Source organism: Phoxinus phoxinus (assembly GCF_949152265.1).
Source record: "Phoxinus phoxinus genome assembly, chromosome: 2".
NCBI lineage: Eukaryota > Metazoa > Chordata > Actinopteri > Cypriniformes > Leuciscidae > Phoxinus > Phoxinus phoxinus.
The window spans coordinates 45,252,631-45,278,876 of NC_136877.1; the positions used below are offsets into that span (position 1 = coordinate 45,252,631).

Consider the following 26,246-nt stretch of genomic DNA (forward strand, 5'->3'; position numbering starts at 1 on the left):
TACTCAAGTACAAGTAAAAGTACTACAGTCAGAGATGTCTACTCAAGTAAAAGTACTTGTTTTTAAAAGTACTTAAGTATCAAGAGTACAAGAGTACATTTTCTAAATATTGCATTACTACTGCCACAATGCTTACATTTATGTACAGAAACGTCCTACATGGAGTTATGAAAAATGTTAATACCTTGGATAATGTAAAAGGAATTGAAAGTAAAATCAAGTAATTTTCATCTTTTTACCACGTTGCTTTATTTAACATTTCGCACTTGCCCACAAGGCAATAGCACAATGGCAACGCTCTGACAAACCTCTGCTAGAGTTTTAATGGATTTTTTGCACCCACATTTGAACTAACAATTGTGTGTACATGTGAGTTTCTCTGTTTTTTCATCAATCAAATCTAAACCAGCAAAGAAGGCAATATAGCAATGTTCTGACACACCTCTGAACCACACCTCTGAAAGGTGATTGCTGATTGGCTGTCCCAATCAGTGACGCCTGCACAATCCAGTCACGTTTGAGAGGGAAACAACAAATTGAGGGTTTCTGAGATTTTTTTTAGAAGAAGTAACGGGTACTCAGTACTCACGGTTATGGATAGAAATGTAGTGGAGTAAAGAGTACAATATTTGCCTCTCAAATGTACTTAAGTCATGAGTAGGCTACTCCTCAAAAATGATACTCGAGTAAAGTACAGATCCCTCAAAATTGTACTTAAGTACTGTACTCAAGTAAATGTACTCCGTTACTGTCCGGCTCTGCAAACAACACAAAAAAGATGCATTGAAAACAAACAAAAAAACACCTCAGTTCTTAGTTGAGAAGGGCTGCGATCAAGATGCAGGCAAAATCTGGTTCAAATACACAAGAAATCATGTTTCTTAGCCACACTCTAAAAAATGCTGGGTTGTTTCAACCCAATTTTGGGTCAAATATGGACAAACCCATTTTTAACCCAACGTTTGGGTTTGTTCATATTTGACCCAAAATTGGGTTGAAACAACCCAGCATTTTTTAGAGTGCAGAGCTGGCCAAATATTCCTCAAATCAGTTTTCACTGCACATGCTATTTCGGTTTTGAAATTCACCTTGATTAACCTTAACTACTTCCTAGTTTACATGAGAAATCACTGTTTGAACTGCTAAGCTAGTTCACTTTTATTTCTAAAAACCAGAAATGTTCGTTTTGACCTCAATCACAGGCCAGCTGGTGCAATCTGGGCGATAAATAATAAAACCAACTGATTCACAGTAGATAAGGGTGAATGTCATTTATTAAAAAGAACAGATTGAGTTAGCACTTAAGTTTTAAGTAAATGGGTACTTAGATCATTTACAACATATACAACAGATAAAGCTACATAAAGTCATTCACAGAGGAGGATGAGTCGTTTCAATCATCCCTGATTGTAGTGCCCGTGATTACAACCTAAAAAATAATACATAATACAAAAACACCATCATCTAAACCTCTAAATCAATGTCACATTGTACTAGTGTTTTTCATATTCAATCAAACAGGAATGAAGCACAATTATTCATCAAGAGACTCTCAAGAATCTCAACAAACCTGCCAAGAACAAGTCCAGGTCTCTCCAAATCAAAGGGAATGAATAAGAAATGATACGCATTTTCATACAGTTAAGCACGTTTTGCATTACCATAATGAAAAATGAAAAAAAAGTCTCATGGTTGTATTTGATGTACTGCCTTAGATTTAGTCTGATTTAAATGTAGAATAAAATGTTTTACAGTACGTTTTTAGTCTAAAATGGAAAATGATTACTGTAAAATCAGTGAATTCCCAAAAATAGGAATTAAAAAAAAATAATAATAAAATAAATAAATAAGTAAACCATTACAAAATGCAGAAAATGTCAAAACATGATTTCTTATTAATTTTGATTATGGGGTAAAACTAAGAAAAAAAAAACTTTTTTGGGGGTAAGACCTGGGCAACTTTTCATCTGTATTACACTCTTCTTCATTATACCGATAGCTCACAAATTCCTTCAACAACAAGTACAGTTTCTATCACATGCTACACACACATTTCCACACATGAAACTCTAACCACATCCCAAATAAATGCTACAAGTGTTAAGACATACAATGGAAGAAAGAAACCCAAGAACAGTGCTGGTCAATGCATGTTTATAAGCACCATCGAACTTTAGCGGAAGAAAGGAATTAATTCAGCATGTTGGATTAATACATTTCCTGAAGGTTTCATGCTTCAAACTATTTTCATTAAGTAGGAAGCATTCATAAATGCTGTCTTAATGCACACTACACCATATTACCAAGTCTGCTTTTCATTTAAAGTTTGCATGTTCATGCAAATATTGACCCAACCAAATTCTGACTTCAGAGTCTGTACTTAGCAGTAAGTACCTGATGTAACAGCCCTAGTAAAAGCACAAAATGAGCAGCATTTAGGATATTATATATATCAGTGCATCAATAGCCAAAAGTGTACCAATAAAGCTCAAAGCTCAATCATTTCTTTGTATTACTATGTCACAGTAACGGAACTACATTTCCCATAACTCTTCAGTGAAGCTTTTTTTGAATGTGGGTAAGGCTATGTGTCGTCGTGATATGTTTGTAGTTTCCTTCACACTTCTCCATCCTCAATACGGGCGAGTTGCCTTTCCAGAACGTCGATCCTGTGACCCTGAGCCAGAACCAGAGCCCGCAAAGCCCGCACCTCCGTCAGGATATCGGAAAATTGGTCCTCCTGTGCAAGAAAGAAAAACAACCAAAATGGGACATTAACATTTAAGCTTTAAAGTGCCCCTATTATCCTTTTTTTCCAATATCACCTTTCCATGCAGTGTGTAAATACAGGTGTTTGTGAATGTAAAAGGTCTGCAAAGTTTTAAAGATCAAAGTGGACAAAAAAAACAAAGCTATTGTCTCCTTAAAGAATAGATTCTGAACTGCCGAAACGAGCCGCCAGCAACACATTTGCATAAAGCCAGTCTATGGTCTTCATTGGTTGCCCACGGATAACATCTACTTTGACCCTTGTCGTCCTTTACACCCTCAAACACTGTAGTTGTAACTGAGACTGGAAGAGTTTGGTTCATGTTGTCGATATGTAGATGTAAGATTGGAAATAATCCAAGATATTTGAAAGGAACAAAGACATTTGCTTCTCACCCCCTCTTCTCTCAAGGCACAGCGGTGCTGATAGTGATCTAGGCCTGTAGGCCAGAGGTTTTGGCCAATGGGGGAAGTTGTGATTGTCTGATTGGTCAGTTTGCATATCTCACACCTGGGTGTTAGTCACATGGTCGGGGAAAATGACAAAAAAAGATTGTAACTGTTGTTCTGTCTCTTTCCGGATGCTGACCTGCTCTTGAGCCAAAGGCCTCAGCCTTTGGCGCTCTCTCTCTCTCTCTCTCTCTCTCTCTCTCTCTCTCTCTCTCTCTCTCTCTCTCTCTCTCTCTCTCTCTCTGGTAATATTTTACGTATGCTGGGTACAATTAATGGTCTAAGTTATTATCATATGCATCTAATTTGTAACTAATTTAAGTGTAAGCATAACCTTATTGTGTCACATTGAACCTTTTTAATTCTTGGAGTCAGATTAAAACGAGATGATTGCATATGTGAGTGTGTCTTATTTAACCCAAAATACTTTGCCATAAGAAAAGACGGAACACGCAAGAAACCTTCCCCGTATTATTGGAAACCCTCATTGGACCAATATAGCTCGGCTTACATAGAGAAGACGGAGCTGAAGTTCAGATATGGCCGATAATTCATTTCCAACTCGTGCTGTAAGCGGAAGACCAATCACAACAGACTTGGCCATCCGGCCAATCAGAGCAGAGTAGACCAATCACAACAGACTGGCCAATCAGAGCAGACTCTCAGAAAGGAAGAGTTTAGACAGAATGAATCCTTGATTGAACCTTTTCAGACACTGTGAGAGCAGAGGTAATGTTGCAAAGTATATTATGAGAAAATAAAAGTGTTTTTTGACCTTGGATGCATATAAACCTATTGTAGGATATCTCCAAAACAAAAGTAGGAACATTTAAAATAGCATAATAGGGGTACTTTAAACAGGTACATTGAAACTGAATGCTTTAAATCAGACAAAGAGATAAAGTAGTGGTAAGATTACATTTATTTGATTGAATTATACTATTTGTATGAATGAATTATTGAGACAGAGTGAGATTTCTCTCTTGAACCAACACGGAAGTGACTTAAACTGCAATTCGTCGACTGGCCACTAGAGACTGGCTGCAAAAGAGAGTCAATCCCATAGACCCCCCCCATGTTTATACTGTATGCCCAACTTTACAGCAGAAAAACAATGTTTACACAACCTGGTGCAAAAAGTGTTTTTGGTCTATATAGCTAATTTTGCCCTTCATGAAAACTGTGAGGGGGATGAATTTTTGTATAACTTTTTAAAAAAGTGGCTACGTAAGGGTTTCACAACATAAAGAAGGACACGTGAAACGTGTTTAAATTATATTACGTTTTTAAAGTTCTGCATAATTAAGGGCGTGGCCACTTGAGTGACAGATGGATTGCCGCTGCCACTACTAGCCGTTTGTCTGCTGTCTGTTAGCCGTCACATCACCTCAGCTAATCTCGCCTTTTTGCCCTTTGCGCTGCCAAGATGGCGACGGCCAGCTCCGCCCACTTTGGGCTTAAAAAAAACGCTCTTCAGAAACCTATGGGTGACATCACGGACACTATGTCCATATTTTTTTAAAGTCTATGGTTCAAATCGTTGAATTGCACATATAGTTCCAGTCAGCCTAAATCACAATTCTATATTAATGCACTGCTTTCAGCGAAGCGCACGCACGCACGCTTGCACGCACACACACACACACACACATACAAGAATAAAAGCCGCTGGCTGACAGACAAAGAGTAGAGAGAAACTACCGGTGGACTCGTAATAAGCAGCCTGTGTCTATGTTTTACCAACAAGAAGAAAGAGTTATTATTTTGCAGTGACCTGCGCTACTGTTTTGTTTGTCTAAAAATAAAAATAAAAGTGTACAATAATGAGACGAGTCCACCTCAGCCAACCCTGTCGTCTCCTCATTTCTCTGGACCTTGTCACAATTGACCGTTCGAAAAGACCCGCCCCCTTTAGTTACTGTTGCTATGTCCGACAAGCCACACCGTTTTGTGGCTCTTTAATGTGTCGTGACAGATCTCTGAACCGATCATCTCTTCCTTCTAGTTAATTTATAACATCAAATAAACATGAAAGAACATCAGAAGGAATGTTGTTTTAACCGCGGAAAGGCGTCAGTACACTCCGTTTTTCAAGTTCAAATCCTCCAACGTTAATCTACTAACTCTCCTGACTGCTTTTTCGGATAAAAATGTCAGATTCGGCGGATTATGATTGGTCAGATTGCCTGTCAATCAAACTCCCTGCAAAGGGTCAATTGTCACTCACCTCTTTCTTTACTCTCTCTATCCCACCATCTACATCCCTTCCTCCTCGCCCGAGGCCCGGACCCTCGCTCTCCATCTCAACCGCCATAGGGTTTGCTGGCGCAGTCGTGCTGGTGGGACTCGTGTTGGTCTGAGAGAGCAGTTTGGGTCGACCCCGCAGCGTGCCGGATTTGGTTGGAGGGGCCATGTAGCCTCCGCTGAGGGAAACAAGGAGTGGAGCGGCATCTTGTCCTGCTATCCAATCTTCCGCCAATAGAGCGGGTTCTAGTCCCGCCGTATCCGGGTACAGATCCCCTTGAAACAGGTCAGACTGATAGTGGGTGGGGGAAAAGACGAGGTTAACTTAGAGAGATGGTGCAGTTTGATAACCAGATGACAATTAGTAGTTTGCAAATGGAAAGTTCAAAATGGGTTTTCTTCCTCTTTTACAGAGACACAAAGACTAAAAATACAGCAGTGGGGGCACTGCCAAGAATTCATAAAATACCAGCTAAGAATGGCAAATTCAAATAGGTTTCCTGTTTTATTTCATTTTCACCTAAAAATATACTCACCGTCATGTTGCTTTTTCTTCTGAAGTCCACAAAAGAAGATATTTTGAAGAATGTTGGGAACCAAACAGTTTTGGTTACTGGTAACTTTCATTTGTATTGATAAAAAACATTGATCCATTTCTCAAAACATCTTCTTTTATGTTCCAAAGAAGAAAGCAAGTCAAACTTGCTTTTGAAAGGTGTGGAATGACATGAGGGTGAGGAAATGATGACAGGGTTTTTATTTCTGGGTGAGATATCCAATTTCCTTGAACCCATAAAAACCCTTTAAATCATTAAGCTCTAAATGGTTTAATGTTGATCTATTTTTAATAGTGACAAATAAATATTACACATTTCCTTTGTGCAGTTTTGTCAAGCTTTAAATGTATAATTTCTTCTTTTTTTTTTAATGTCAAAAGAGATTTCTACTCTGAAGTATTAGGCTAGATTAGTGTTTGAAGTAATGAAGCATCTGAAGAGAAAAACTGTATCACCTAAATATATAATATTCAGATTACCACCAGTCAGTCAGCATTGGGTATGCCTGGTATATTTACGGCCTCAGGACATTATATGTACAAACCTGCATGAACATTAACACTAAAAAAGTGTCCTGCACACTAACCTATCTGCAAATGTGAAACATATTATTTAAATCATACCTAAAACACTGAATAAATAGCATTGTTTGCCTGTCCCTACTCTCTAACACTACATTTTACATGAAATATGATTAAAATCCTTCAGAAATCGGTTTCCTTTTGCATTGTTGTGTACCCTCATAGCCCAATGCTTTAAAACATTTAAAAAAAGATTTGTATTAGATAAAATACACATTTTAGTCGTTTTCACTCAGCCCTGTTACCCTAAGAGATTCCCCCCTCTGAAAAATGGGAGCATTTCCCAAAAAGACACATCTTCAGCAGGAAATTGCATCATCTGAATCTTCGGAAGGCTATTTGAAGACCTAAAGTATGTGGTCTTCATTTATTTTCTGTATTTTTTATGATATTGTAACTACGACTGGGAAGTTAGTTTATTTTAAAATATAAAAAAGAAAAAAAAATGTATGGGGGTAAATCACTATAATTTACTCAATGCCCTCGTGCTATTAGCATATGCGCCATGTGGCTATATTATATGTATTTGCTAATCCTAAAACTCAGTCCTGTTATACAAAAAGCAACAGGACTGAGTAATAGTAACAGGAGTGAGTAGTGTCCTCTGGTGCATTGATTTATTAGTGTGAATATCAAGCACACTAATCTATATCAATTTGAAACCGCATCTTTTTCTCTACGTTAGCCTCACATCTGCACTGATACAATGTTTTTGTACAGTGAAAACTGAGATTTTTAAACACACTCTCTCAAGTGAATACATTTGAAAATACAATTTTCACGGTGTAATGTCCTGTGTTGCTGTGCCTGCTATTCACTTTATAGCTGTTGTGCCTGTTATTTTTACTTTATTATTTCTTCTTATTGACATATGGGGCCCTATCTTGCACCCAGTGCAATTGACTTTGAACACCGACACATGTATCATTCCTATTTTGTACCCGCGCACAGCGAACTTTTCCCTCCACAGACGCACGTCGGTAAATTAGGGAATGAACTTGCGCTCCCGGGTGCGGTTCAGTGAAAAGAGGAGGCGTGTTCCGACGCAAACGTTCCCTGGTGACCAGGAAAAACCTAGTCTAAAGGTCTCATTATGCATCTGCGTCAACTCCACGGGGTAGCTACGCCGTCACACCTATGGCATCGTGGCCGTTTTATGGTTCTGCGTCGAGTTGAGTTGCATCGCGGTGCATTTCACCGCCATAACGTTTAGGGGGGTGTGTGGTTCGGAAATGATGTATAATCTGACCAATCACAGCCCTTGCGGTCTGCGTAGCCTCGATGAGTAGTTAACATTTTTTGGAGCTGCACGTCGAGCTACGGCGGAGGGGTCGGAGGGGGTACGCCGTCGATTCGACGCAGAAGCATAAAACAGGCTTAAAGACAGTGGCGCGTTGCGCGTTAGGGCGCGTGCTTGGCCATTATGTACCGTGTGAACAACGCGCATACACGTTGGTTCTCTCATCTAAACAGACGCAGCAGTTTTAATTTTTGCAAATAAAAAAATTCATACATTATTACAAGGAAACATATTAACACATGAGGGAAATCATTGTTGTGTCCATGAAGATGTGAAAAAAATAGCCATGAATCTAGCTTACACATTTACCCAAATTATTATACGCCTGTTTAACCGAAGCTAATTTGGGTGATCGTTTCAGATCGTTAAAATAGGGCCCATTATCTCATAACCCGCCCCCTACCCCTAAACATATCCCTTACACTAACACTACATTTAGAAACAAGTGGCGTGCAGCTGAGCTCACTAATCGGTGACATTAACACCTTACAAGTGTAGTCCACCCTGTATACACGCATGGACATGCATTCCTGTTACCCAGTGTTCATTCCTGTTACTAAATAGTTCTTTCAATAAAAAAAAATTATTGAGTTTGGTCCATTATTTATTTGTCCAGTCGGTTGACAAATTGCATTATATAAAAAAATGGATAAACTTTTATCAAACTTTGAGTCACCTTTCAGAGAAATGCACCTTGTGCATAAATTATTTTATCAAAGGTTTCTTTAAAATAAACATCTCCGTGAGAGGAGAACATAGTGATTAGTTGACATGTTTGTAAACATGTTTTTTTTTAAATATATATATATATATATATGCATGAGTTTTGGTAACAGGACTGAGAAAAATGCCTCCGCCTTCCACTTAAAAACCTTTTAAAAAATGAAATGGAGTTACCGGAGATGAACAAACACATGTTTTGAATAGTTAAATATACATGTTATTAGATTCGTTTAATATATATAAAGATATCTTAAATTCGTTTATTTTCAAGAGGATAATAAGTATAATAATATACAATAACAAATGGCACCCATTCGGTGCAATGGCCGATGAGCATATCATCACCATTTGAACATATATATTTTAAATATATAAACGTATACAATATATGGCATCGCTGTGCAATTGTTTTTCTACACACAAGGCAAGAGAGCATTTACAATAGGGTATTTTTCAGAGAACTTCCTGTAACACTAAACTTGCCAAGCTTTCAAAGCATTTCAAACAGAAATTCAACACTTCTATCAGAACAAAGTTCTCCTCAAAGCTCTTGTAGATGACAACATGGAATGACTAATTAGTAGCCAAAAGTTACTCACTAACTTTCCTTTCTGACTCGCTGCAAACACAGATTCAAAAGTGAACGCATGCATGCAGACTGAACACCTACCTTCCGTGGCACAGTCATAGATATGGGCTCAACCTTTCTCTCGTGAAGTTTATAGAACCTGATGGAACGAGATGAAGAACAATGGAGGTAAATGCAAGCGCTTGACAGAGATGCTGTATAAGCTCAAAAATGAAAATGATTTTTAGCGAATAATATGGTAACACTTTACAATATGGTTCATTGGTTAACATTAGTTAACTATCGCAGTTAACATGAAATTGTCCAACAATGACTTCTTGTTTCACAGGAGTTTAAATATGAGGAAACACAAAGGCCAAATTCCCTTAATCATCACTGTGTAAAACCAAAGAATATAGTTCTGATGTGCAGCAAAAGATCATTGAGCATCACGAAATAGAAAGTGGCTGTAAGAAAATAGCTAAAGAATTGAAAATCCCCATTTTGACCATCAAATCTGCAAGGAAGAGGAGGTGTGTCTATATTGCCTTAATGGATGGTGAGGATGCAAGTTTGAGTGGCCAAAGAGTCTTCAAGGATCACAGATGGAGAATTGCAGAGATTAGTTGAGTTTTGGAGTCAGAAAGCCTATTAAAAAATAAATAAATCAAACAACCCCTACATCTCCACATTGTTTGGGAGGATTTCAAGAAAAATGCTCCTCGCTCATCCAAAAACAAACTCCAGCATGTTCAGTTGTCAGACACGACTGGACCTTCACACGGCACAGGTTCTGTGGTCAGATCAAACTAAAAAAATTGCTTTTTGGCAGCAAACACGCTAGATGGGTTTGGTGCACACAAGGATAAAAACTACTCCATGTGTACAATTTAATATACCGTTAAATCTTTAATGTTGTGGGGATATTTTTCTGCTGGAGGTCCTGGACTTCTTGTTCAGACACATGGCATCGTGGATTCTATCAAATATCAACAGATAAAAAAATCTAAACCTGATGCCTTCAGCTAGAAGTCTTATAATGGGCCGTGGTTGGATCTTCCATCAGGACAACGATCCAAAACAAACATCAAAATCAACAAAAATTTGTTACGGAGCACAAAATAAAGCTTCTGCCATGACTGTCCCGGTTCCCCGACCTGATGAGTGGGCTGAACAGAAGAGAAGAAGCAGAACATGGATCTGGGAATCTGAAGGATCTGGAGAGATTCTGTGTGGAGGAATGGTCTCTGATCTCTGGTCAGTTGTTCTCCAAACTCATCAGGCATTATAGGAGAAGACTCAGAGCTGTTATCTTGGCAAAAGGAGGTTGCAAAAAGTATTTAATAAAAGGGTGCCGATAATTGTGGCCAACTTGTTTTGGAGAAAAACATTTATTTCATAATGTGATTGTGATTGTAACAGTTTCACAGTATCAATGTTTTTACTGTGTGTTTTATCAATTAAATACAGTCTTGGTGAGCACAAGAGATTCAAATACTTAAAAAATTCTTATCAACCCTAATTTTTTTTGGTATGTTGCCGTGTGAATATTTTTCACATTCTTTTCTGTGTTCCATGAAAGAATGGAATCACATGAGGGCAAGAAAACATTTTAGCAAGTCAAACATCCCGGACAAATAACCAGTCAAACAACTTTGGCACCAAACAAAAGACTGAAGTGTGAGTTGCCACTCAAATGTTCTCAGGGATTCATTAAGGCACTATTCAATAGAAAGAATAAGGACGTCGAAGAACGTCTTAAAATCACACAGTAGTTCAGTTCATACCTCGCTATTTCACACTTGTTGACGTCTACTCCTCGTTTGCTTAGGAAACCAGCACCTCTCTGCGGCTCCTTACTGCTGTACAGACTCAGGAAATGAACAAACGGCGACTCATCTGTCACCTCAAAGTAGCGAATGGTACAATCACCCTGTGGAAGAGAGACGGTCACAGACAGCTGAACTAGAGCTCATTGACTACCTTGGATTTCAGCAATTACCAGTTCTACTTTTATTACATGGGCCTCTGAGACACACGATCTATGGTATGCATCAAAGTACCAAGGTATTAACATCTGATACCATCACTGTGCCATTTACCACCGCTTAGTTTACATGTGCTTATACTCGACATCTCGTACGCTACCGTTCAAAAGTTTGGGGTCAGTAAGAATTATTTTTTTTTTTTTTCTGAAATAAATTAATACTTTTTGTGCATTAAATTGATCAAAAGTGACAGTGAGGACTTTTACAGTGTTACAAAAATTTTCTATTTAAAATACATTTTCTATTTATCAAATAATCCTGAAAAAACAGTTCAGAATCACAGTTTCTACAAACATATTCAACACCAGATGTTTTCATTTCACTCTGATAATAATAGTAAATGTTTCTTGAGCAGTGAATCAGCATATTAGAATGATTTCTGGAGGATCATGTGACACTGAAGACTGTAGTAATGATGCTGAAGATTCGGCTTTTATCATAGGAAGAAATTACATTTTAAAATATATAAAAATATTTTTTTTTGGATCAAATAAGCCCCTGAGATTTTTAATCAAAGAACACTAAAAAATAACCTTACAGACTCCAAACTTTTAAACCGTAGCTTATTTTATAATATGTTTACTGTATGTATTGTAAGGAAAACTACCCGAGTCAGTGATTGGACACATTTACTGTAAACAGCACAGTTTACATGTCTGTTAGAGCTAGTATTGTCAAAAGTACCAACCTCGGTACCATGTCGATATTGAAATTTTAAAAAATATGACGCTTTGAGCGCTGTTGAGCTGAATCGTAAACACTCTGGAATGGCCATTGTGTTCACGGGATCATCAAATATGTCTGTGATTGGCTACAATGATCAGCGCTTCAAAACCATGTGAATATACATCAATGACGCTCTTCAGGGAGCGCTTACAGATACACACGGGAGCGTTTGAAAGCAGGCGCTGATAGACACCTGCTTGTGCTTTCAAACGCTCAAAAATTAATAGTTGAATAAAGTCGTTATTTTGGGGTTTCTTTGCGCACAAAAAGTTTTCTCGTCGCTTGATAAACTTATGGTTGAGCCACTGTAATCACTTGGACTATTTTAACAATGTCTTTCATAACTTTCTGGGCAAGCAAGTTTCAATTACAATAGAAGCCTATGAGGAGTGAGCCAGCTCTCAGATTTAATCAAAAATATCTTAATTTGTGTTCCGAAGATGAGCGAAAGTCTTAGGGGTTGGAACAACATGAGGGTGAGCAATTACTGACAGAATTTTCATTTTTGGGTGAACTATCCCTTGAGGAGCAGCTAGTGAAACCTGTCATGCAGCAGTGAAAGCTGGGTAATCTTACCTTCCCGCACAAGTAAACCATGTTGGTGTCTGGGTCATAGAATGGAAGCAGAACTCCATTACTGGTGTCCATTTCCTGTGTAACCATTGGCTCAGAGAGATCTCTCTGAAATGCACAGACAGAACAGGTCATCAAAAAAACATATCATTACCAAACCATATCAATAACTTAACCAGACAGGCAACATCTGATAGAAGTAAGCAATCTCATCTGACTGATTGATTGATTGTATAGATGATTTCATGCCAACTAAAATAATTAGTGAGTGTCTGATTATTGATCAGTCCTGGGGCCGGTTGCATAAACATACAGTAGCCGCTAATGGCGCTTTTCCATTACCAGTACCAGCTCGACTCGACTCGACTTTTTTCACTTTTCGCTTCTTTTTCCATTGCAGATAGTACCCCCACAATAGTACCTGGTCGTCATAGCGACGCGACACACACCCGCTACCCACACACACAGGACAATGGAGTGTATGCTGTTTTACATAATATTAGTAATTGGTATATCACTCAATCTCTGGCCAAACTATTAAAAAATGTCAGGGTTATTCAGGATACTCTGCCTGGCGCGTGCAATGATGAATTGTGTGCAATGATGAAAAGTGTGACGCAGTGAATAGTGACGATTCTCTCTGACCAATCAGCAGTCTGCCGTGTTTCACGTCACATTTTAGTATCGCCTCAGCTCGCTCAGAACCTCGCCGAAGGTGATACGAAAAAAAGTATCTGGAAGCAGGTACCGGTACAACTTTTACACAGTGGAAAACCAAACAAAGGCGAGTCGAGGCGAAGCGAGGCGAGCTGGTACTTTGTAGTGGAAAAGCGACATAAGTTAAGACTGTAGCGGAGTCCCAATTCAGAGGCTGCATCCTTCGAAGGCTGCTTTCGAAAGCCGGTTGCATCACCGCGGCGCGATTTGAAGGCTCCTCCAAATGCATCCTTCGTTTCTCGGGCCATGAAGGATACAACAGATGGATCCTTCCCGCAAAGGATACCTAGTCTACCGCAGAATTTATTGCATGCCGGTGATGAAAGGATTTTTTTTTTGTTGCTTCAATTCTGGCAGTTAAGTGACAGTAAAGACATTTAACACTAGAACTACCACTAGAAATACCGGAATTCTATAACTACTATAATGGCCATAGGAGACATTCTAGCCGCTCATACATTATTTGCATACAATTTCAATAAGCTATATCAAATCTAAGAATAAATGGATCTGTAATGTTAGGATAGCTAATAATAAACATCTGAACACTGCATTTTAATTCTAATGTATGTGAAAATTTATTAGTTAATCGACAACCACAGAACAGCTATTGTAATTACAGATACAAAGTTGAAATTGATCCATTTTTTATTATTTTCTTTGTAAAATGAAAACAAATGTATTCATCCTTGGATATTAGAATACAATAACTTACAAAAACATCGCCAATATGCATCTCAATGCATAAGTTAAACCTTTATGGGCACATATAAAATGCATATGCCCCAAACTGGCCAAAACATTAATTCTAACCGTCAGGGGAAAAGAATATGAAAATATAATAAACTGCGAGAAAACGAACTGATTTAGTAACCAATATTTGTGTTAGTGAGCAAAAATATCATGCTGTAAAATTACAATGAAAATATCATGCTGTTAAATCATAATGAATGTATTCTCCACTAAGCCGGCTGATTTGGGTTGTTTTGGGGGCAAACAGCGTGCATCAATTTCACTGACGCTTGTTACTTACAGTCAACACAGGTAATCTCTACCTTCCATGTGCAGCTCCCACTCACAACCTAATGACATTTGTCACAAGTGTCCTTTGTTTTGCTTTTCTTGCAGTCAGTTTTTCCGCAATTGGCAAAAAGGAGCAAATGATACACGGTCTGTAATGCATACGGTCAGCATGACTGTTATGGCCATTCAAGGTAGAAATACTCAAAACTCTGTCTTGTAATTTTAATAAAATAACAATGATAGAATAAAATATAGACACATTTAGGAAAAGTCAGGGTCCTGTAGTTACATGGGTTTTATTTCAACAAAGTTATTACATTGCAACATTTTAAAACAGTCAAAATGACTGCCTTGGTAGTTCTAGTGTTAATGCATCCTTGCTAATGAAAGATGATCTTAAAGGTGCACTGTGTAATATTTAGGAGGATCTGTTGACATAAATGCGATATAATATACATAACTATGTTTTCAGTGGTGTATAAAGACCTTACTTAATGAACAATTATGTTTTTATTACCTTCAAATGAGCCATTTCTATCTACACACACCGCGGGTCCCCTTACATTGAAATGTTTCTACAGTAGCTCTAAATGGACAAACGCGTTTCGTCACAGTTTTGTTCTTCATGCAAAGAAGCTAGCTAAAGTCAGCGAATAAAACACTGACACAATGATGAACAAGTAACAATAATATTCATAATAACATATCATATTACTGAATAATTAAGCAAACCTAATTTCTTAATTCATCTTTGTAAAGAAAAAAATTGCACACTGCACCTTTAATAACCCCAAGCTTGTGAATGGTAGTGTATATTATTTTTGATTATTAATTACCCATAAAGCTTCCAGTAGGAAGATCAATCAAGTTTCTATTAACAGATTCAAGCTTCACCACAGGTTTTAAAGGATAAAACGTTCTTGATGACCAATGAACCAAGGATTTTCCTGTAAAAAATGCTCTTACTGTGTCCCAGAGGGCAAGCTGTCTCTCACTCATGCGACTGAAGCCGGTTGTCAGGATTTTCCCATCGGCCAGAAAGACGGCCCTCATTGGCCTGGTGCCCTCATGAGCCTTCTCCCGCACCTGAGTGTGACATCGTCAAACGACAAGAAAAATCACATATCTGTGCAAAAACACTGATCTGAAAACACTGACACATTCCTAAGTGACCTGATGCAGAAAACAAGGACAGCGTCAGGGCAAAGTCTAAGCTAACTGGAGACTTCTCATGTTTAGAGGTTTGGTTATTTCATTATTAATTTATTGAAGTTATTTATTCAATTATTGATTTATAAAGTGTTAATTCAATAATATTCTATTCATACATAATTCAACATCACCAACAAGTCGGTCGTATCTCAAACGGAACTGCAGTCACATGTGACACTTCCAATGAATATGAATGCTATTTTCACATTATTAAAGGTAGGGTATGCAAGTTCTGAGAGGCTAGCAAGCTTTGAAAGAATAAAGCTCAATAAACATTGCTCGAATAATTCTATTAGTCCTCAGGTGCACTTAATGCCCATGTTTATATTGAACACCTGTATCATAATCTCAGCCTATTAGGAATATTCTAACACTGAAATCTCCTGTATCTACACTACCGTTCAAAAGTGTTGTGGTCAGTAACATCGTTTTTGAAAGACATTAATCATTTTATTCAGCAAGGATGCATTAAATTGATCAAAGGTGACTAAACACATTTATAATGTTACAAAAGATTTATATTTAAAATAAATTCTGTTGGTTTGAACTGCAAATAAGCATATGACAATAATGTCTGCAGGATCATGTGACACTGAAGACTGGAGAAATGATGATGAAAATTCAGCTTTGCATCATTCTATTAAAATAGAAAAGTTATTTTTCAACTGTAATAAAATTTCACAATATTACAATTTTTACTGTATTTTTGATCAAACAAATGCAACCCTGGTGAGAATAAGAGATTTCTTTCCCAAAAAATCTTACCGACCCCAAAACTTTTGAATCTGTCTTGTGTTAAATTGCTTAACAAACCCTGATGCAGAAATTTGAGGATGCGGGAATGAACAGGCTGACCTTAAGGACAGTTCCCCGCCGGGGATCGATGACTCGTAAGGCTTTGTCTTTACAGGTGGTGCACAGGACGCTGCCCTCTCGGTTCCAGCTCACGCTGTATATCAGGTCAGGATGGGCGTCACTCAGCTGGTACACCATCTCCCCGGTGCCCACATCCCACACACAGAGGACATTATCACATCCTAGAACATGGGCACACACAATCAAAGGGTTACACTTTATTTCGATGGTCCACTTTAGACATTCTAGGGCTGTCAAAAGTACCAGTACTACTAAAAAAAGTTGATGGTACCAGCATTTCTGCAGTTCCGGTAGTACTAAGTACTGGGATATTCGGTACCCGCTGATAGATGCTGCTTTCAAATGCTCTCGTTCGTGTTTGTTTGAGCGCTCTGAGCGTCAGAGGTTTCTATTTACAGGTGTTTACCAGTGTAGAGCATTGTAATGAGTCACAAACATATCTGTTGAGCGCGTGAATGCAGTGGCCAATCAGAGGTGCTATTCAGTAAGTTAGTCAGAATTTGCATGAGGTTTTGTCTTGCTCCTGAATCCTTTCATTATAACCAACAAAGTGTAGATACAATATAAACAGGAGATTCACTCTACAATCAAGAAAGCTTTTTTTTTTTCATTATAATGGGAGTTTTCACAAGAGTGCAGAATTCAGTGAGCTTGAGCTTTAGGGATTGATAGTTTCTCTTTATTACCCATTCACAGTCTCAATTCAAGTGTAGTTTTTCATGCTGCGCAGTACACGAAAACGTTTCTGGACTGACAACCATATTTAAATGCGCCATTGAATGGGAAACTGCGATGATTGACAGTGACAAACAACGGACGAGACAAAACAGGGCAACATTTATTAAAGTACTTAATTCAGCAGTTCTTGCTCTGGCCCCGAAATTGGTACAGAGACATGCCGGCTAACTCTCAGTAGAGTATTAGTAGACTGTTAGGTTAGGGTTCAGGTAGGTAGAGTAAGTTGACATGTAGTTGCAAAGGTGCTTATTTTCAGCAGAATATCTGTTTTGGGAGCATCAGAATAAAGTGTTAGCAGATATTAAGCAGACGGTCCACTAATACTCTAATGATTGTTAGTTCAGATGTAGTTGCAAAGTTACTTATAGTTAGTAGAGTGGACCATCAAAATACAGTGTTAACAATCAAAAATGGCCAAAAGATCAGCAAAACATTTTTTTTTTTACCAGTTTAAGAGCTAAGATTTCCATCTCAGATATTTACATGCTAATGCAAATCAAACCCAGAGCTGTCTTTCTTTGTCTGGTTGTGCACAAACCTTTAAATCAATCTGTGCATGAAGCGGTTTAGCTTTATATATGTTACTTCTGTGTAGTGTAGATTTGTAGACATATCAACCCTTATTTCTTAATTTTATGGAAATAAAACAATATATTATTGGCTTCTAAAACCACTTTTTGTCATGCTTATTAATTTGTCTGCCTTTAAGAGTGTAATGTCTTCAATTATCTTCATTTGGTGGCTTTTCTCAACAGATATTGATATGTGACCTGGACCACAAACCAGTCACATGGGTCAATTTTTAAAAGAAATTGAGATGTATACATCATAAATAAGCTTTCCATTGATGTATGGTTTGTTGGGATAGGACAATTTATGTCCGAGATACAACAATTTGAAAATCTGGAATCTGAGGGTGCAAAAAAATCGGAAAATTGCCTTTAAAGTTGTCCATTTATGTTCACGATTGTGCTGCATTCACTCAAAAAAATAAATGTTTCATATATTTAAGGTAGAAAATGTACAAAATATCTTCATGAAACATGATCTTTACTTAATATCCTATAATATAAAAATCGATAATTTTGACCCATACTGTATTGTTGTCTATTGCTACAAATATACTCGTGTGACTTATGACTGGTTTTGTGGTCCAGGGTCTCATATATGCAATTAATTGAGATTCACTTAATTACAGAATCAGCTCTATTGTCTTTTCAGTACTTTGAAGGTGCACAAAACCATCAACAAACTCCAACATCCAAAATTAGGGCTTGAGAAAAGATATAAAGCAGGTTTAAGACACCAGAATTAGAGCACACTCCAGAAATAGAGTGTGCCAGAACAGACTTAATCCAAGCGCCGTGAGCCGCAAAGTATATCGAGACAAAAGGAAGTGCTTACCTGCAGTCAACAGGATATTGAGGGCCGAAGGGTGCCAGGCTAGGATGCCCACTCTTTTACTGTGGCCCTCGAGGGTCACGGCAGCTTCAGACATGGGAGACGTAAGACCTCCGTCAGGAATCTGCCAAACCTGTTGTGCACAAACACAGTGCATCTCTTTTTAGAGACAAAAGAAAAAGTATCTTCCGTGTAAAAGTCAAGTGAAGTTCTTCTCGGTCACATGATCCTTCAGAAATCATTCTAATACGCTGATTTGCTGCTCAAGAAACATTTACTATTATTATCAACATTTACTATTTGTATCAAAGTGAAACGAATACAGATGCGGCGCTTAATATGCTTGTAGAAACCGTGATAAAAAAATGCAGGATTCCTTGACAAAATAGAAAAAGTCTCCATTGTCATTTCTTATTATTATCAATGTTGAAAACCGTTGTGCTGCTCAATATTTGTATGAAAAATTGTGATACACTACCATTCCAAAGTTTGGGGTGAGATAAAAAAAAAAAGAGACAAATTAATAAATTTATTTAAAAATTACACATTGAATTGATCAAAAATACATTTATATTGTTACAAAATATTTATATTTCAAACATATGCTGTTCCTTTGAACTTTTTATTAATAAAATAAAAAAATTATGAAAAAGTTTCTGAAGGATCATGATTTGACCCTGAAAACTGGAATAATATAAAGATAATATATTATATATATCTATATTACATTATATTGTATAAAATATATTCAAATCAATTAAATTAAAGAATCCTGAAAAATAAATAAAAAAAATCCTGATTTCCATAAAAATATTAAGCAGCAAAAATATGTTCAACATTGATAATAATGAGAAGAACCACTGTTAAAAATTGAGCAGCAAATCAGCATATTAAAATGATTTATGAAGGATCATGTGACACACTAAAGACTGTCGTAATGATGCTGAAAATTCAGCTTTGGCATCACAGGAATGGATTACAGTTTAAAATATATTAACAAAAATTTTGGTCCCACTTTATATTGTGGGACCAAATTTGTTTTGTTATTTTAAATTATAATAATATTTTATAATAATACTGTTGAATTATTCAATATATATTGAAAAACGTACCAAACACTTTTCATTCAACAATAATGACAATATGTGAATTGCTATCTTCATGTCTTAATGCGATGAATATTCATAAAGACACCTTATTCACCATTCATAAATGAGGTGTGTGTTTTGTCGAAGGGAATCAAACTAACCTTGACAGTGCAGTCCTCTGAGGCACTGGCAATAACGTTGTCATCGTGTGGGCACCACTGCACGTCCAGCACTGGAGCGGCGTGCCCACACACAGTCGGGGTGTTCTGGTCCACTCGACCGCTCTGGTGGTCAGAGATGTAAAAACAATGTGAGCTCAACCAACTTTATGGAAATGTTGGTTTGATTATGCAGACAACTGTGAATCCTCATTGCTTTTGCATATCGCAGAGAGAGTGCATGCCAACCTTGGCGAGCGGGAACACAAGGAAGGCTCCGCCTCCTCCAGCCTCGATGACAACAGCAATGAACTTCGGATTGGCAGCACAGAGCGGACCGTCCCACGTCACGCGTGACACTCGGACATCATCAAGGCAATGCTCAGCCTTCCAAGCCTGTGCGAACACATGCCTGAACTTACTCTGCCTGACAACACCCCTCCTGAAGGACATGACTGTGGGCAGGAGAGTGGAGAACACAGTTAGTACATGTCATTAATGATTCAACCAATCATGGAATAGTATTTTATGAAAATGACATGAAGCACAAAATAAATCATGTTAAAGGGGTGGTAAAATGCCATTTTCACAAGATGTAAAATAAATCTTTAATGTCCCCAGAGTGTGTGTGTGAAGTTTTAGCACAAAATACCACACAGATATTTTTATATAGCATGTTAAAGTTGTCTCTTTTTGAGGGTTTGCAAAAACGCACCGTTTTGTGCCTGGCCCTTTAAATGCAAATGAGCTGCACAGAGGGCGGGGTTTGAAGAGCTTGTGTGTGTGTGTGTGTGTGTGTGTGTGTGTGTGTGTGTGTGTGTGTGTGTTAGCAGCTGCGATTACCTCACGCAGACACACACTAAAATGACAGAAACTGTTCTGCCTTTAATGTTAATACGGAGTCAGACAAAGATGGAGAGACTCAAGAAGAAGTGACAACATGTAGAAGCAACAGGACGTCTCTGAATGGTTAGTTGATGAATTTATGTTGCTGATGTGGAGTTAACTATCTTCAATTAGGATATTCTGTCATGGTAATCTATAACTCGCTCGTATAGGAACTGTTGTGAGATGCACACAGAGTGACTTTCTATTGCATGTGAAAAGACAGATGCTAAAGTTTGAGCTGACTCACAAATGTACTCTTATACAACAACTCTTCCTCTTCTCAACATGGACTGGTGTTCAGGGGGCGGGGTTTATGTTCAATAAGTAAAAATTAACGTAAAGGAAAGCAAAAAAAAAAAAAGCAATTTGGTAAGAAAAATAAATGCAAGAAAAAAGACTGATCACAATTCAATAGGCAAATATTGCAATCGCATCAATCGGTTAAGTAAACTTCAATTTGAAAGACATGGGAAATCAAATTTGCCTTGATCTTTTGACATTAGAGGTCTTTGTACCATTAAAACATCCTGAAAGTTTCAGAAGAGCTTAAAACGTCTTATTATAAACAAAGCATTTATTTAATCAAGCTCCGAAAATGGCTTGTTTTGATATTGCGGGATCTGTGATGTCACACTGGCAAATACATTTGCATATGACAGCCTCCAGAGCAAGACATCGACAAATAGTTAGGCTACCTTAATTTACACAGCGCTTTATAACAATACAGATTGTTTCAGAGCAGTTGTACAGTGATAAACAGGAAAATAATGCAAGTCAGTTCTGTGTTGATTCAGTTATGTTGTAATAAAGACCATCAATTATTAAATTAGTTAATTTAATATATAAAGCGGTTCTACAAAAGAAATGATGTAATCGTTCAGCTCAGTTCAGTTCTCAAACAGCAGCTTCAAGTACAGTCTAAGTGTCCCAACTAAGCAAGCCAGAGGCGACAGTGGTTTATTTTGATGGTTTATTTTAATGGTTGGATGGTTTATTTTAATTGCGCCCCGGATCGCAATCGACGTTAGCCAGGGTTGAAAATAATAATCATATTTCCGTACGTACATTTTTTGTTCTGAACTAACATTATAAGAGAACCTAAGGCCGTGTGTCCACCAAAGCGTTTTTAGCCACCTGAAAACGCTAGGCGCTCTGCTGAAAACGCCGAGCTGCGGGCGCTTGAGAGCGTTTTGGCAGCGCAGTTTTTTTTTCAGTTGAGACGCATCGTTGCTATGATACAGAATATCCGTTGGTCCGTGTGGTATTAGTCCCGCCCCTCCTCCACTGTGATTGGACGGTTGGCTAAAAAGTGACAGTGATGAGCGCTGCGTTTTACCTAAAGTTGAACATTCTTCAACTCTAGGCGACCTGTAAAAAACGCCGAGTGCTCAGCGCTTGAGCGTTAAATACTCGCTCAGCGCCTCGTTACGCTCCTGGCGTTCTAAAAACGCGGCGTTCCCATTGACAACAATAGAAAAATAAAGCCAGCCGCGTGAAAAAACGCTTTGGTGGACACACGGCTTAAGTGTCCCAACTAAGCAAGCCAGAGGCGACAGTGGTTTATTTTGATGGTTTATTTTAAAGGTTGGATGGTTTATTTTAATTGCGCCCCGGATCGCAATCGACGTTAGCCAGGGTTGAAAATAATAATCATATTTCCGTACGTACATTTTTTGTTCTGAACTAACATTATAAGAGAACCTCAAGGAACATGTGGGTAGTTGAACACAAGATGTCAGTAGTGGGGCATGTTGTCACACTAGCCTTAGAGGCTTTTAAACAAGATTTAAAGAGTAAACGTATTAGGAAAAATGATAAAATTCATGTAACAGCAAAGACACAGCAATATCAACTACAATAAATATGCAAAAATATAAATACCCTGGTCTGTATTTGGCCATAATCTCAAAATGAACGTGGTCTATCACGTAAAATATGATTTCTACTTTTTCTGTTTTATTGAGCACTGGGTTATTAGGTCAGATAGGCTTAAAGGGTTAGTTCACCCAAAAATGAAAATAATGTCATTAATGACTCACCCTCATGTCGTTCTAAGCCCGTAAGACCTCCGTTCATCTTCGGAACACAGTTTAAGATATTTTAGATTTAGTCCGAGAGCTTTCTGTCCCTCCATTGAAACTGTATATACGGTATACTGTCCATGTCCATAAAGGTAATAAAAAGATCATCAAAGTAGTCCATGTGACATCAGTGGGTTAGTTAGAAGTTTTTGAAGCATCGAAAATACTTTTTGGTCCAAAAATAACACAAAATAAGACTTTATTCCGCATTGTATTCTCTCCCGGGTCTGTTGTGAATCTGCGTTCACGACTCCGCAGTGACGCTGCTGACGGAAGACGCTGATGACGTGTTATCTGGTGCGCCCGAGCTTCGTTTACAGTCTGAGGGAGACGCCCGCTATATTCAAGCTATTCTACATTGTTTGCGTGGATATCATTTTTTTAATGGTGCGTAAATGTGCATGTCGCGGATGAGACACTTTTACAGCGTGCGTTTCCCTCAGTCTACAAATGAAGCTCGGGCGCACCAGAAATACACGTCATCAGCGTCTTACGCCATCAGCGTAACTGTGAAGGATTGACAACAGACCCGGGAGAGAATACAATGCTGAATAAAGTCTTATTTTGTGTTATTTTTGGACCAAAAAGTATTTTCGATGCTTCAAAAACTTCTAACTAACCCACTGATGTCACATGGACTACTTTGATGATCTTTTTATTACCTTTATGGACATGGCCAGTAGACTGTATATACAGTTTCAATGGAGGGACAGAAAGCTCTCGGACTAAATCTAAAATATCTTAAACTGTGTTCCGAAGATGAACGGAGGTCTTACGGGCTTAGAACGACATGAGGGTGAGTCATTAATGACATTATTTTAATTTTTGGGTGAACTAACCCTTTAAGTATTGAGGTAAAAGTGAGAGCTCCTCTTGTCCAGTGCAACTCTATACGCCTGCAGCTCTCACGTGTCTGAGACTGAACACGACACAGCTAAAGTCACAGACCGCAAACCATCAACATCATTTGAGGTCTGATGTTTGGTTACCTTCCACTTTATTCACAGCAGCGCCATCTTTGATTTTTAACAGCGGTGAGGGATAGACATATCTCTTCAGTGGGTTGTACTGTTATTTAATGTGTTTTTAGATTGTTCTGCTGAATAAACACAGCAAATATATATTTCCAAGACATTTCAGTGGACAAAACAATCCAGACAACATGAGTGTGGAAAATTAGGAGCTTTTTACAGCGGTCGCCATTGAAAACATAAGTTTATCCCTCACAGCTTCGCTTTCATACAGTCATGGCGCTGCTCTGAATAAGGTCTATTACACATTCACATTTAATGAGATATATTGACTATATATATTTGGATAAATGAACCCTCCCTAAACACTTTTTGTCTTTAATGTGATCAAACTAGAATCAATAGAGACATGCCAAACGGTAAAACTACCCGCAAACATCTCACTATAAATGGCTTACTTTGTAAATCCTAAAGCTCTGACATGTGAACTGTAGTCTAAAGGTTGCTTTCCAGGAACAGGCTTTAACGGGACATTCCTGTGCATCTTTTTCCCAATATTCTGCAATTTTCTTTATACAGATTAATGACATTACACTATTTTCATCTTAATCTATTACAAATCATGTAATGCTGCTTTGGAGTGTAAGAGAATATTGCAGAATGGCTTGCTTCCCACAATTGAAAAGTTATCTATAAAGGAATGATCCGATGTTATTTTTTTAACAAAACAAAACAATACTCCAGCCCAAACTGCAAACTCAACCAAGAAGTGGCTTAAGAAGAAGTTCATCGGCTCGTGATTTATCCAGATTTGACCCCTATAGTGAATATTTCATCTCACGTTAAACACAAACGAACTGGGATACATTGTTCAACTACTTATGAACTGTTTGAAGCCATTACTATTGAGTGGAAAACTTCTTCCTGTTAAAAGCAGGAAGAAAAGCAAGTTTACCCACAAGGCTTAAACATTAACAGAAAACAAAGGGGCTATTCATGCTAAGACACTTTATCTACAGTATTTGTACAATTCTTGCTCATTTTCCTTCCAGTGATTGATGGTTTAGAAGACCTTTAAAAAACACTAAATATTTGCCATTTTTGACTTGGCAGTGTCTCCTTAAAAAAAAAAAAAAAAAAAAAAACCTGGATGAGAAAAAAAAAATCGACATTACAAAATGTGAAATTAAAAAGTTTAAAAGTCACTCGTTTTTTTGTAAAGTAACTGTCTCTTTCCTCCCCTGAGCCCATAAAACAGATAGCCTAATTCTTAGTGATACATTTAGTGGGGGGTAATAGAAAATGAATGAGGGAAAGTCACGTGAGAGGAGGCAATGCCTCCATCAAGTTATGATTGATTATGATTGGTTCACGCGATAAATCCCGCCTCTTGTTTTCTTGCGCGTTCTCGAATTTGCCTGAATGAAGACGATGATGACATTAATGGAAATAATAATTAAAAAGTAAACAAACAACTCAAGACACTTTTAGATATCACTGCTTTAAATCACGTCAAAATGAAACTGGAAATGGCCTGAAAAAATGATGACCGCGCGTTTTTGAGCCTGTGACCACTGACCAGCCTAACGTTACGTGTTTACAAGCTTGATAACTGTTGAAAATAAGTTGACTATTTAAAAGAAAAACTGAATATTAGTTCACAAATAATATTGTTTAAATTGTTACTGCTGGTTATTATTTTTTTTGGAATAAATGTAAAAATGCGTAGAAACACTAACTTGATTAAATGTATACTTGTTTTTAATAAATAGAACATTATAGTTAGTGTAAAATACAAAATAAAATTGTATTTAGTCTTTCTTTTTTATGTCGTGTTTATTTAACCAGGAAAATTCATTGTAAAAGCTAGGGACATACATTTACATTTAGCTAGGCCTACGTTAAATATGTGAGCTCCTTTTTAAATAAGAAAACCTCACCGCACACCACATGGGCTGTTACAAGTAACGTAACGTTAAAGGGGTCGTGAACGAATAAATGCGGATGACAAGCCACAACCGCAAACATGCACTAATAACATAAATGACATGAACTAGTTACATTCATTCGTACCTCTGTTTGGGGTTTCCTCCTTTTTCTTCTTTATTTTTCTTTCCTTTCTTAGAAAAACCTGCCGAAATTAATAACGCGATTCCAGGTATACAAATATGATCTATATAAATGCAATGATCTATATAAATTACACTAATCCTTTGAGTGTGTTATCGCCGGGATATTCTGCATGGTCAGGTGGAACAGATATATCCAGTCAATTTGAGCTGGCATCGACAAATTAATCCATATTATCAGGGAAATAAATGCCCAATTGTGTGTTTTCAAAAGATATACAAAGCTGAAAGAAAACTGTACAGTTCAGGAAGTTAAAATAAATCAGGAAGAGCGTCGACACCGGTGAAGGAGAAAAGATGATGGGTGGTAAATTCCTTAGCGAATGTGCTTAGAATTAAAAGCAGCGATGTGTGAAGCTCGCCATGGTGAGCAGTCAACAAAATGGACGGCGATACGCCTTTTTGATGTGATAAAAGTCCCTTTC

At 37.7% G+C, this 26,246-nt stretch overlaps 1 protein-coding gene across 1 annotated transcript; it reads right to left on the reverse strand.

Annotated features, from left to right (window-relative positions):
• Nucleotides 1-1,253: 1,253 nt before the first annotated feature.
• Nucleotides 1,254-26,246, reverse strand: coro1b (coronin, actin binding protein, 1B). The gene is made up of 11 exons (XM_079605245.1): nucleotides 25,766-26,246; nucleotides 20,002-20,207; nucleotides 19,756-19,878; nucleotides 18,510-18,639; nucleotides 16,347-16,528; nucleotides 15,246-15,365; nucleotides 12,543-12,647; nucleotides 10,980-11,125; nucleotides 9,295-9,352; nucleotides 5,447-5,755; nucleotides 1,254-2,740 (listed from the first exon to the last, which is right to left on the reverse strand). Exons 2-11 carry the CDS (start codon nucleotides 20,203-20,205, stop codon nucleotides 2,618-2,620), a joined length of 1,500 nt encoding a protein of 499 aa, XP_079461371.1. The 5' UTR covers nucleotides 20,206-20,207; nucleotides 25,766-26,246; the 3' UTR covers nucleotides 1,254-2,617.

Excerpts from the sequence above, each read along its gene's own strand:
- coro1b (XM_079605245.1), bottom strand. The coding sequence starts at position 20,205 with ATGTCCTTCAGGAGGGGTGTTGTCAGGCAGAGTAAGTTCAGGCATGTG. Across the intron at positions 16,529-18,509 it reads CAATATCCTGTTGACTGCAG|GATGTGATAATGTCCTCTGT; the intron begins GTAAGCACTTCC and ends CCCATGTTCTAG. Across the intron at positions 5,756-9,294 it reads CTATGACTGTGCCACGGAAG|TCTGACCTGTTTCAAGGGGA; the intron begins GTAGGTGTTCAG and ends ACCCACTATCAG.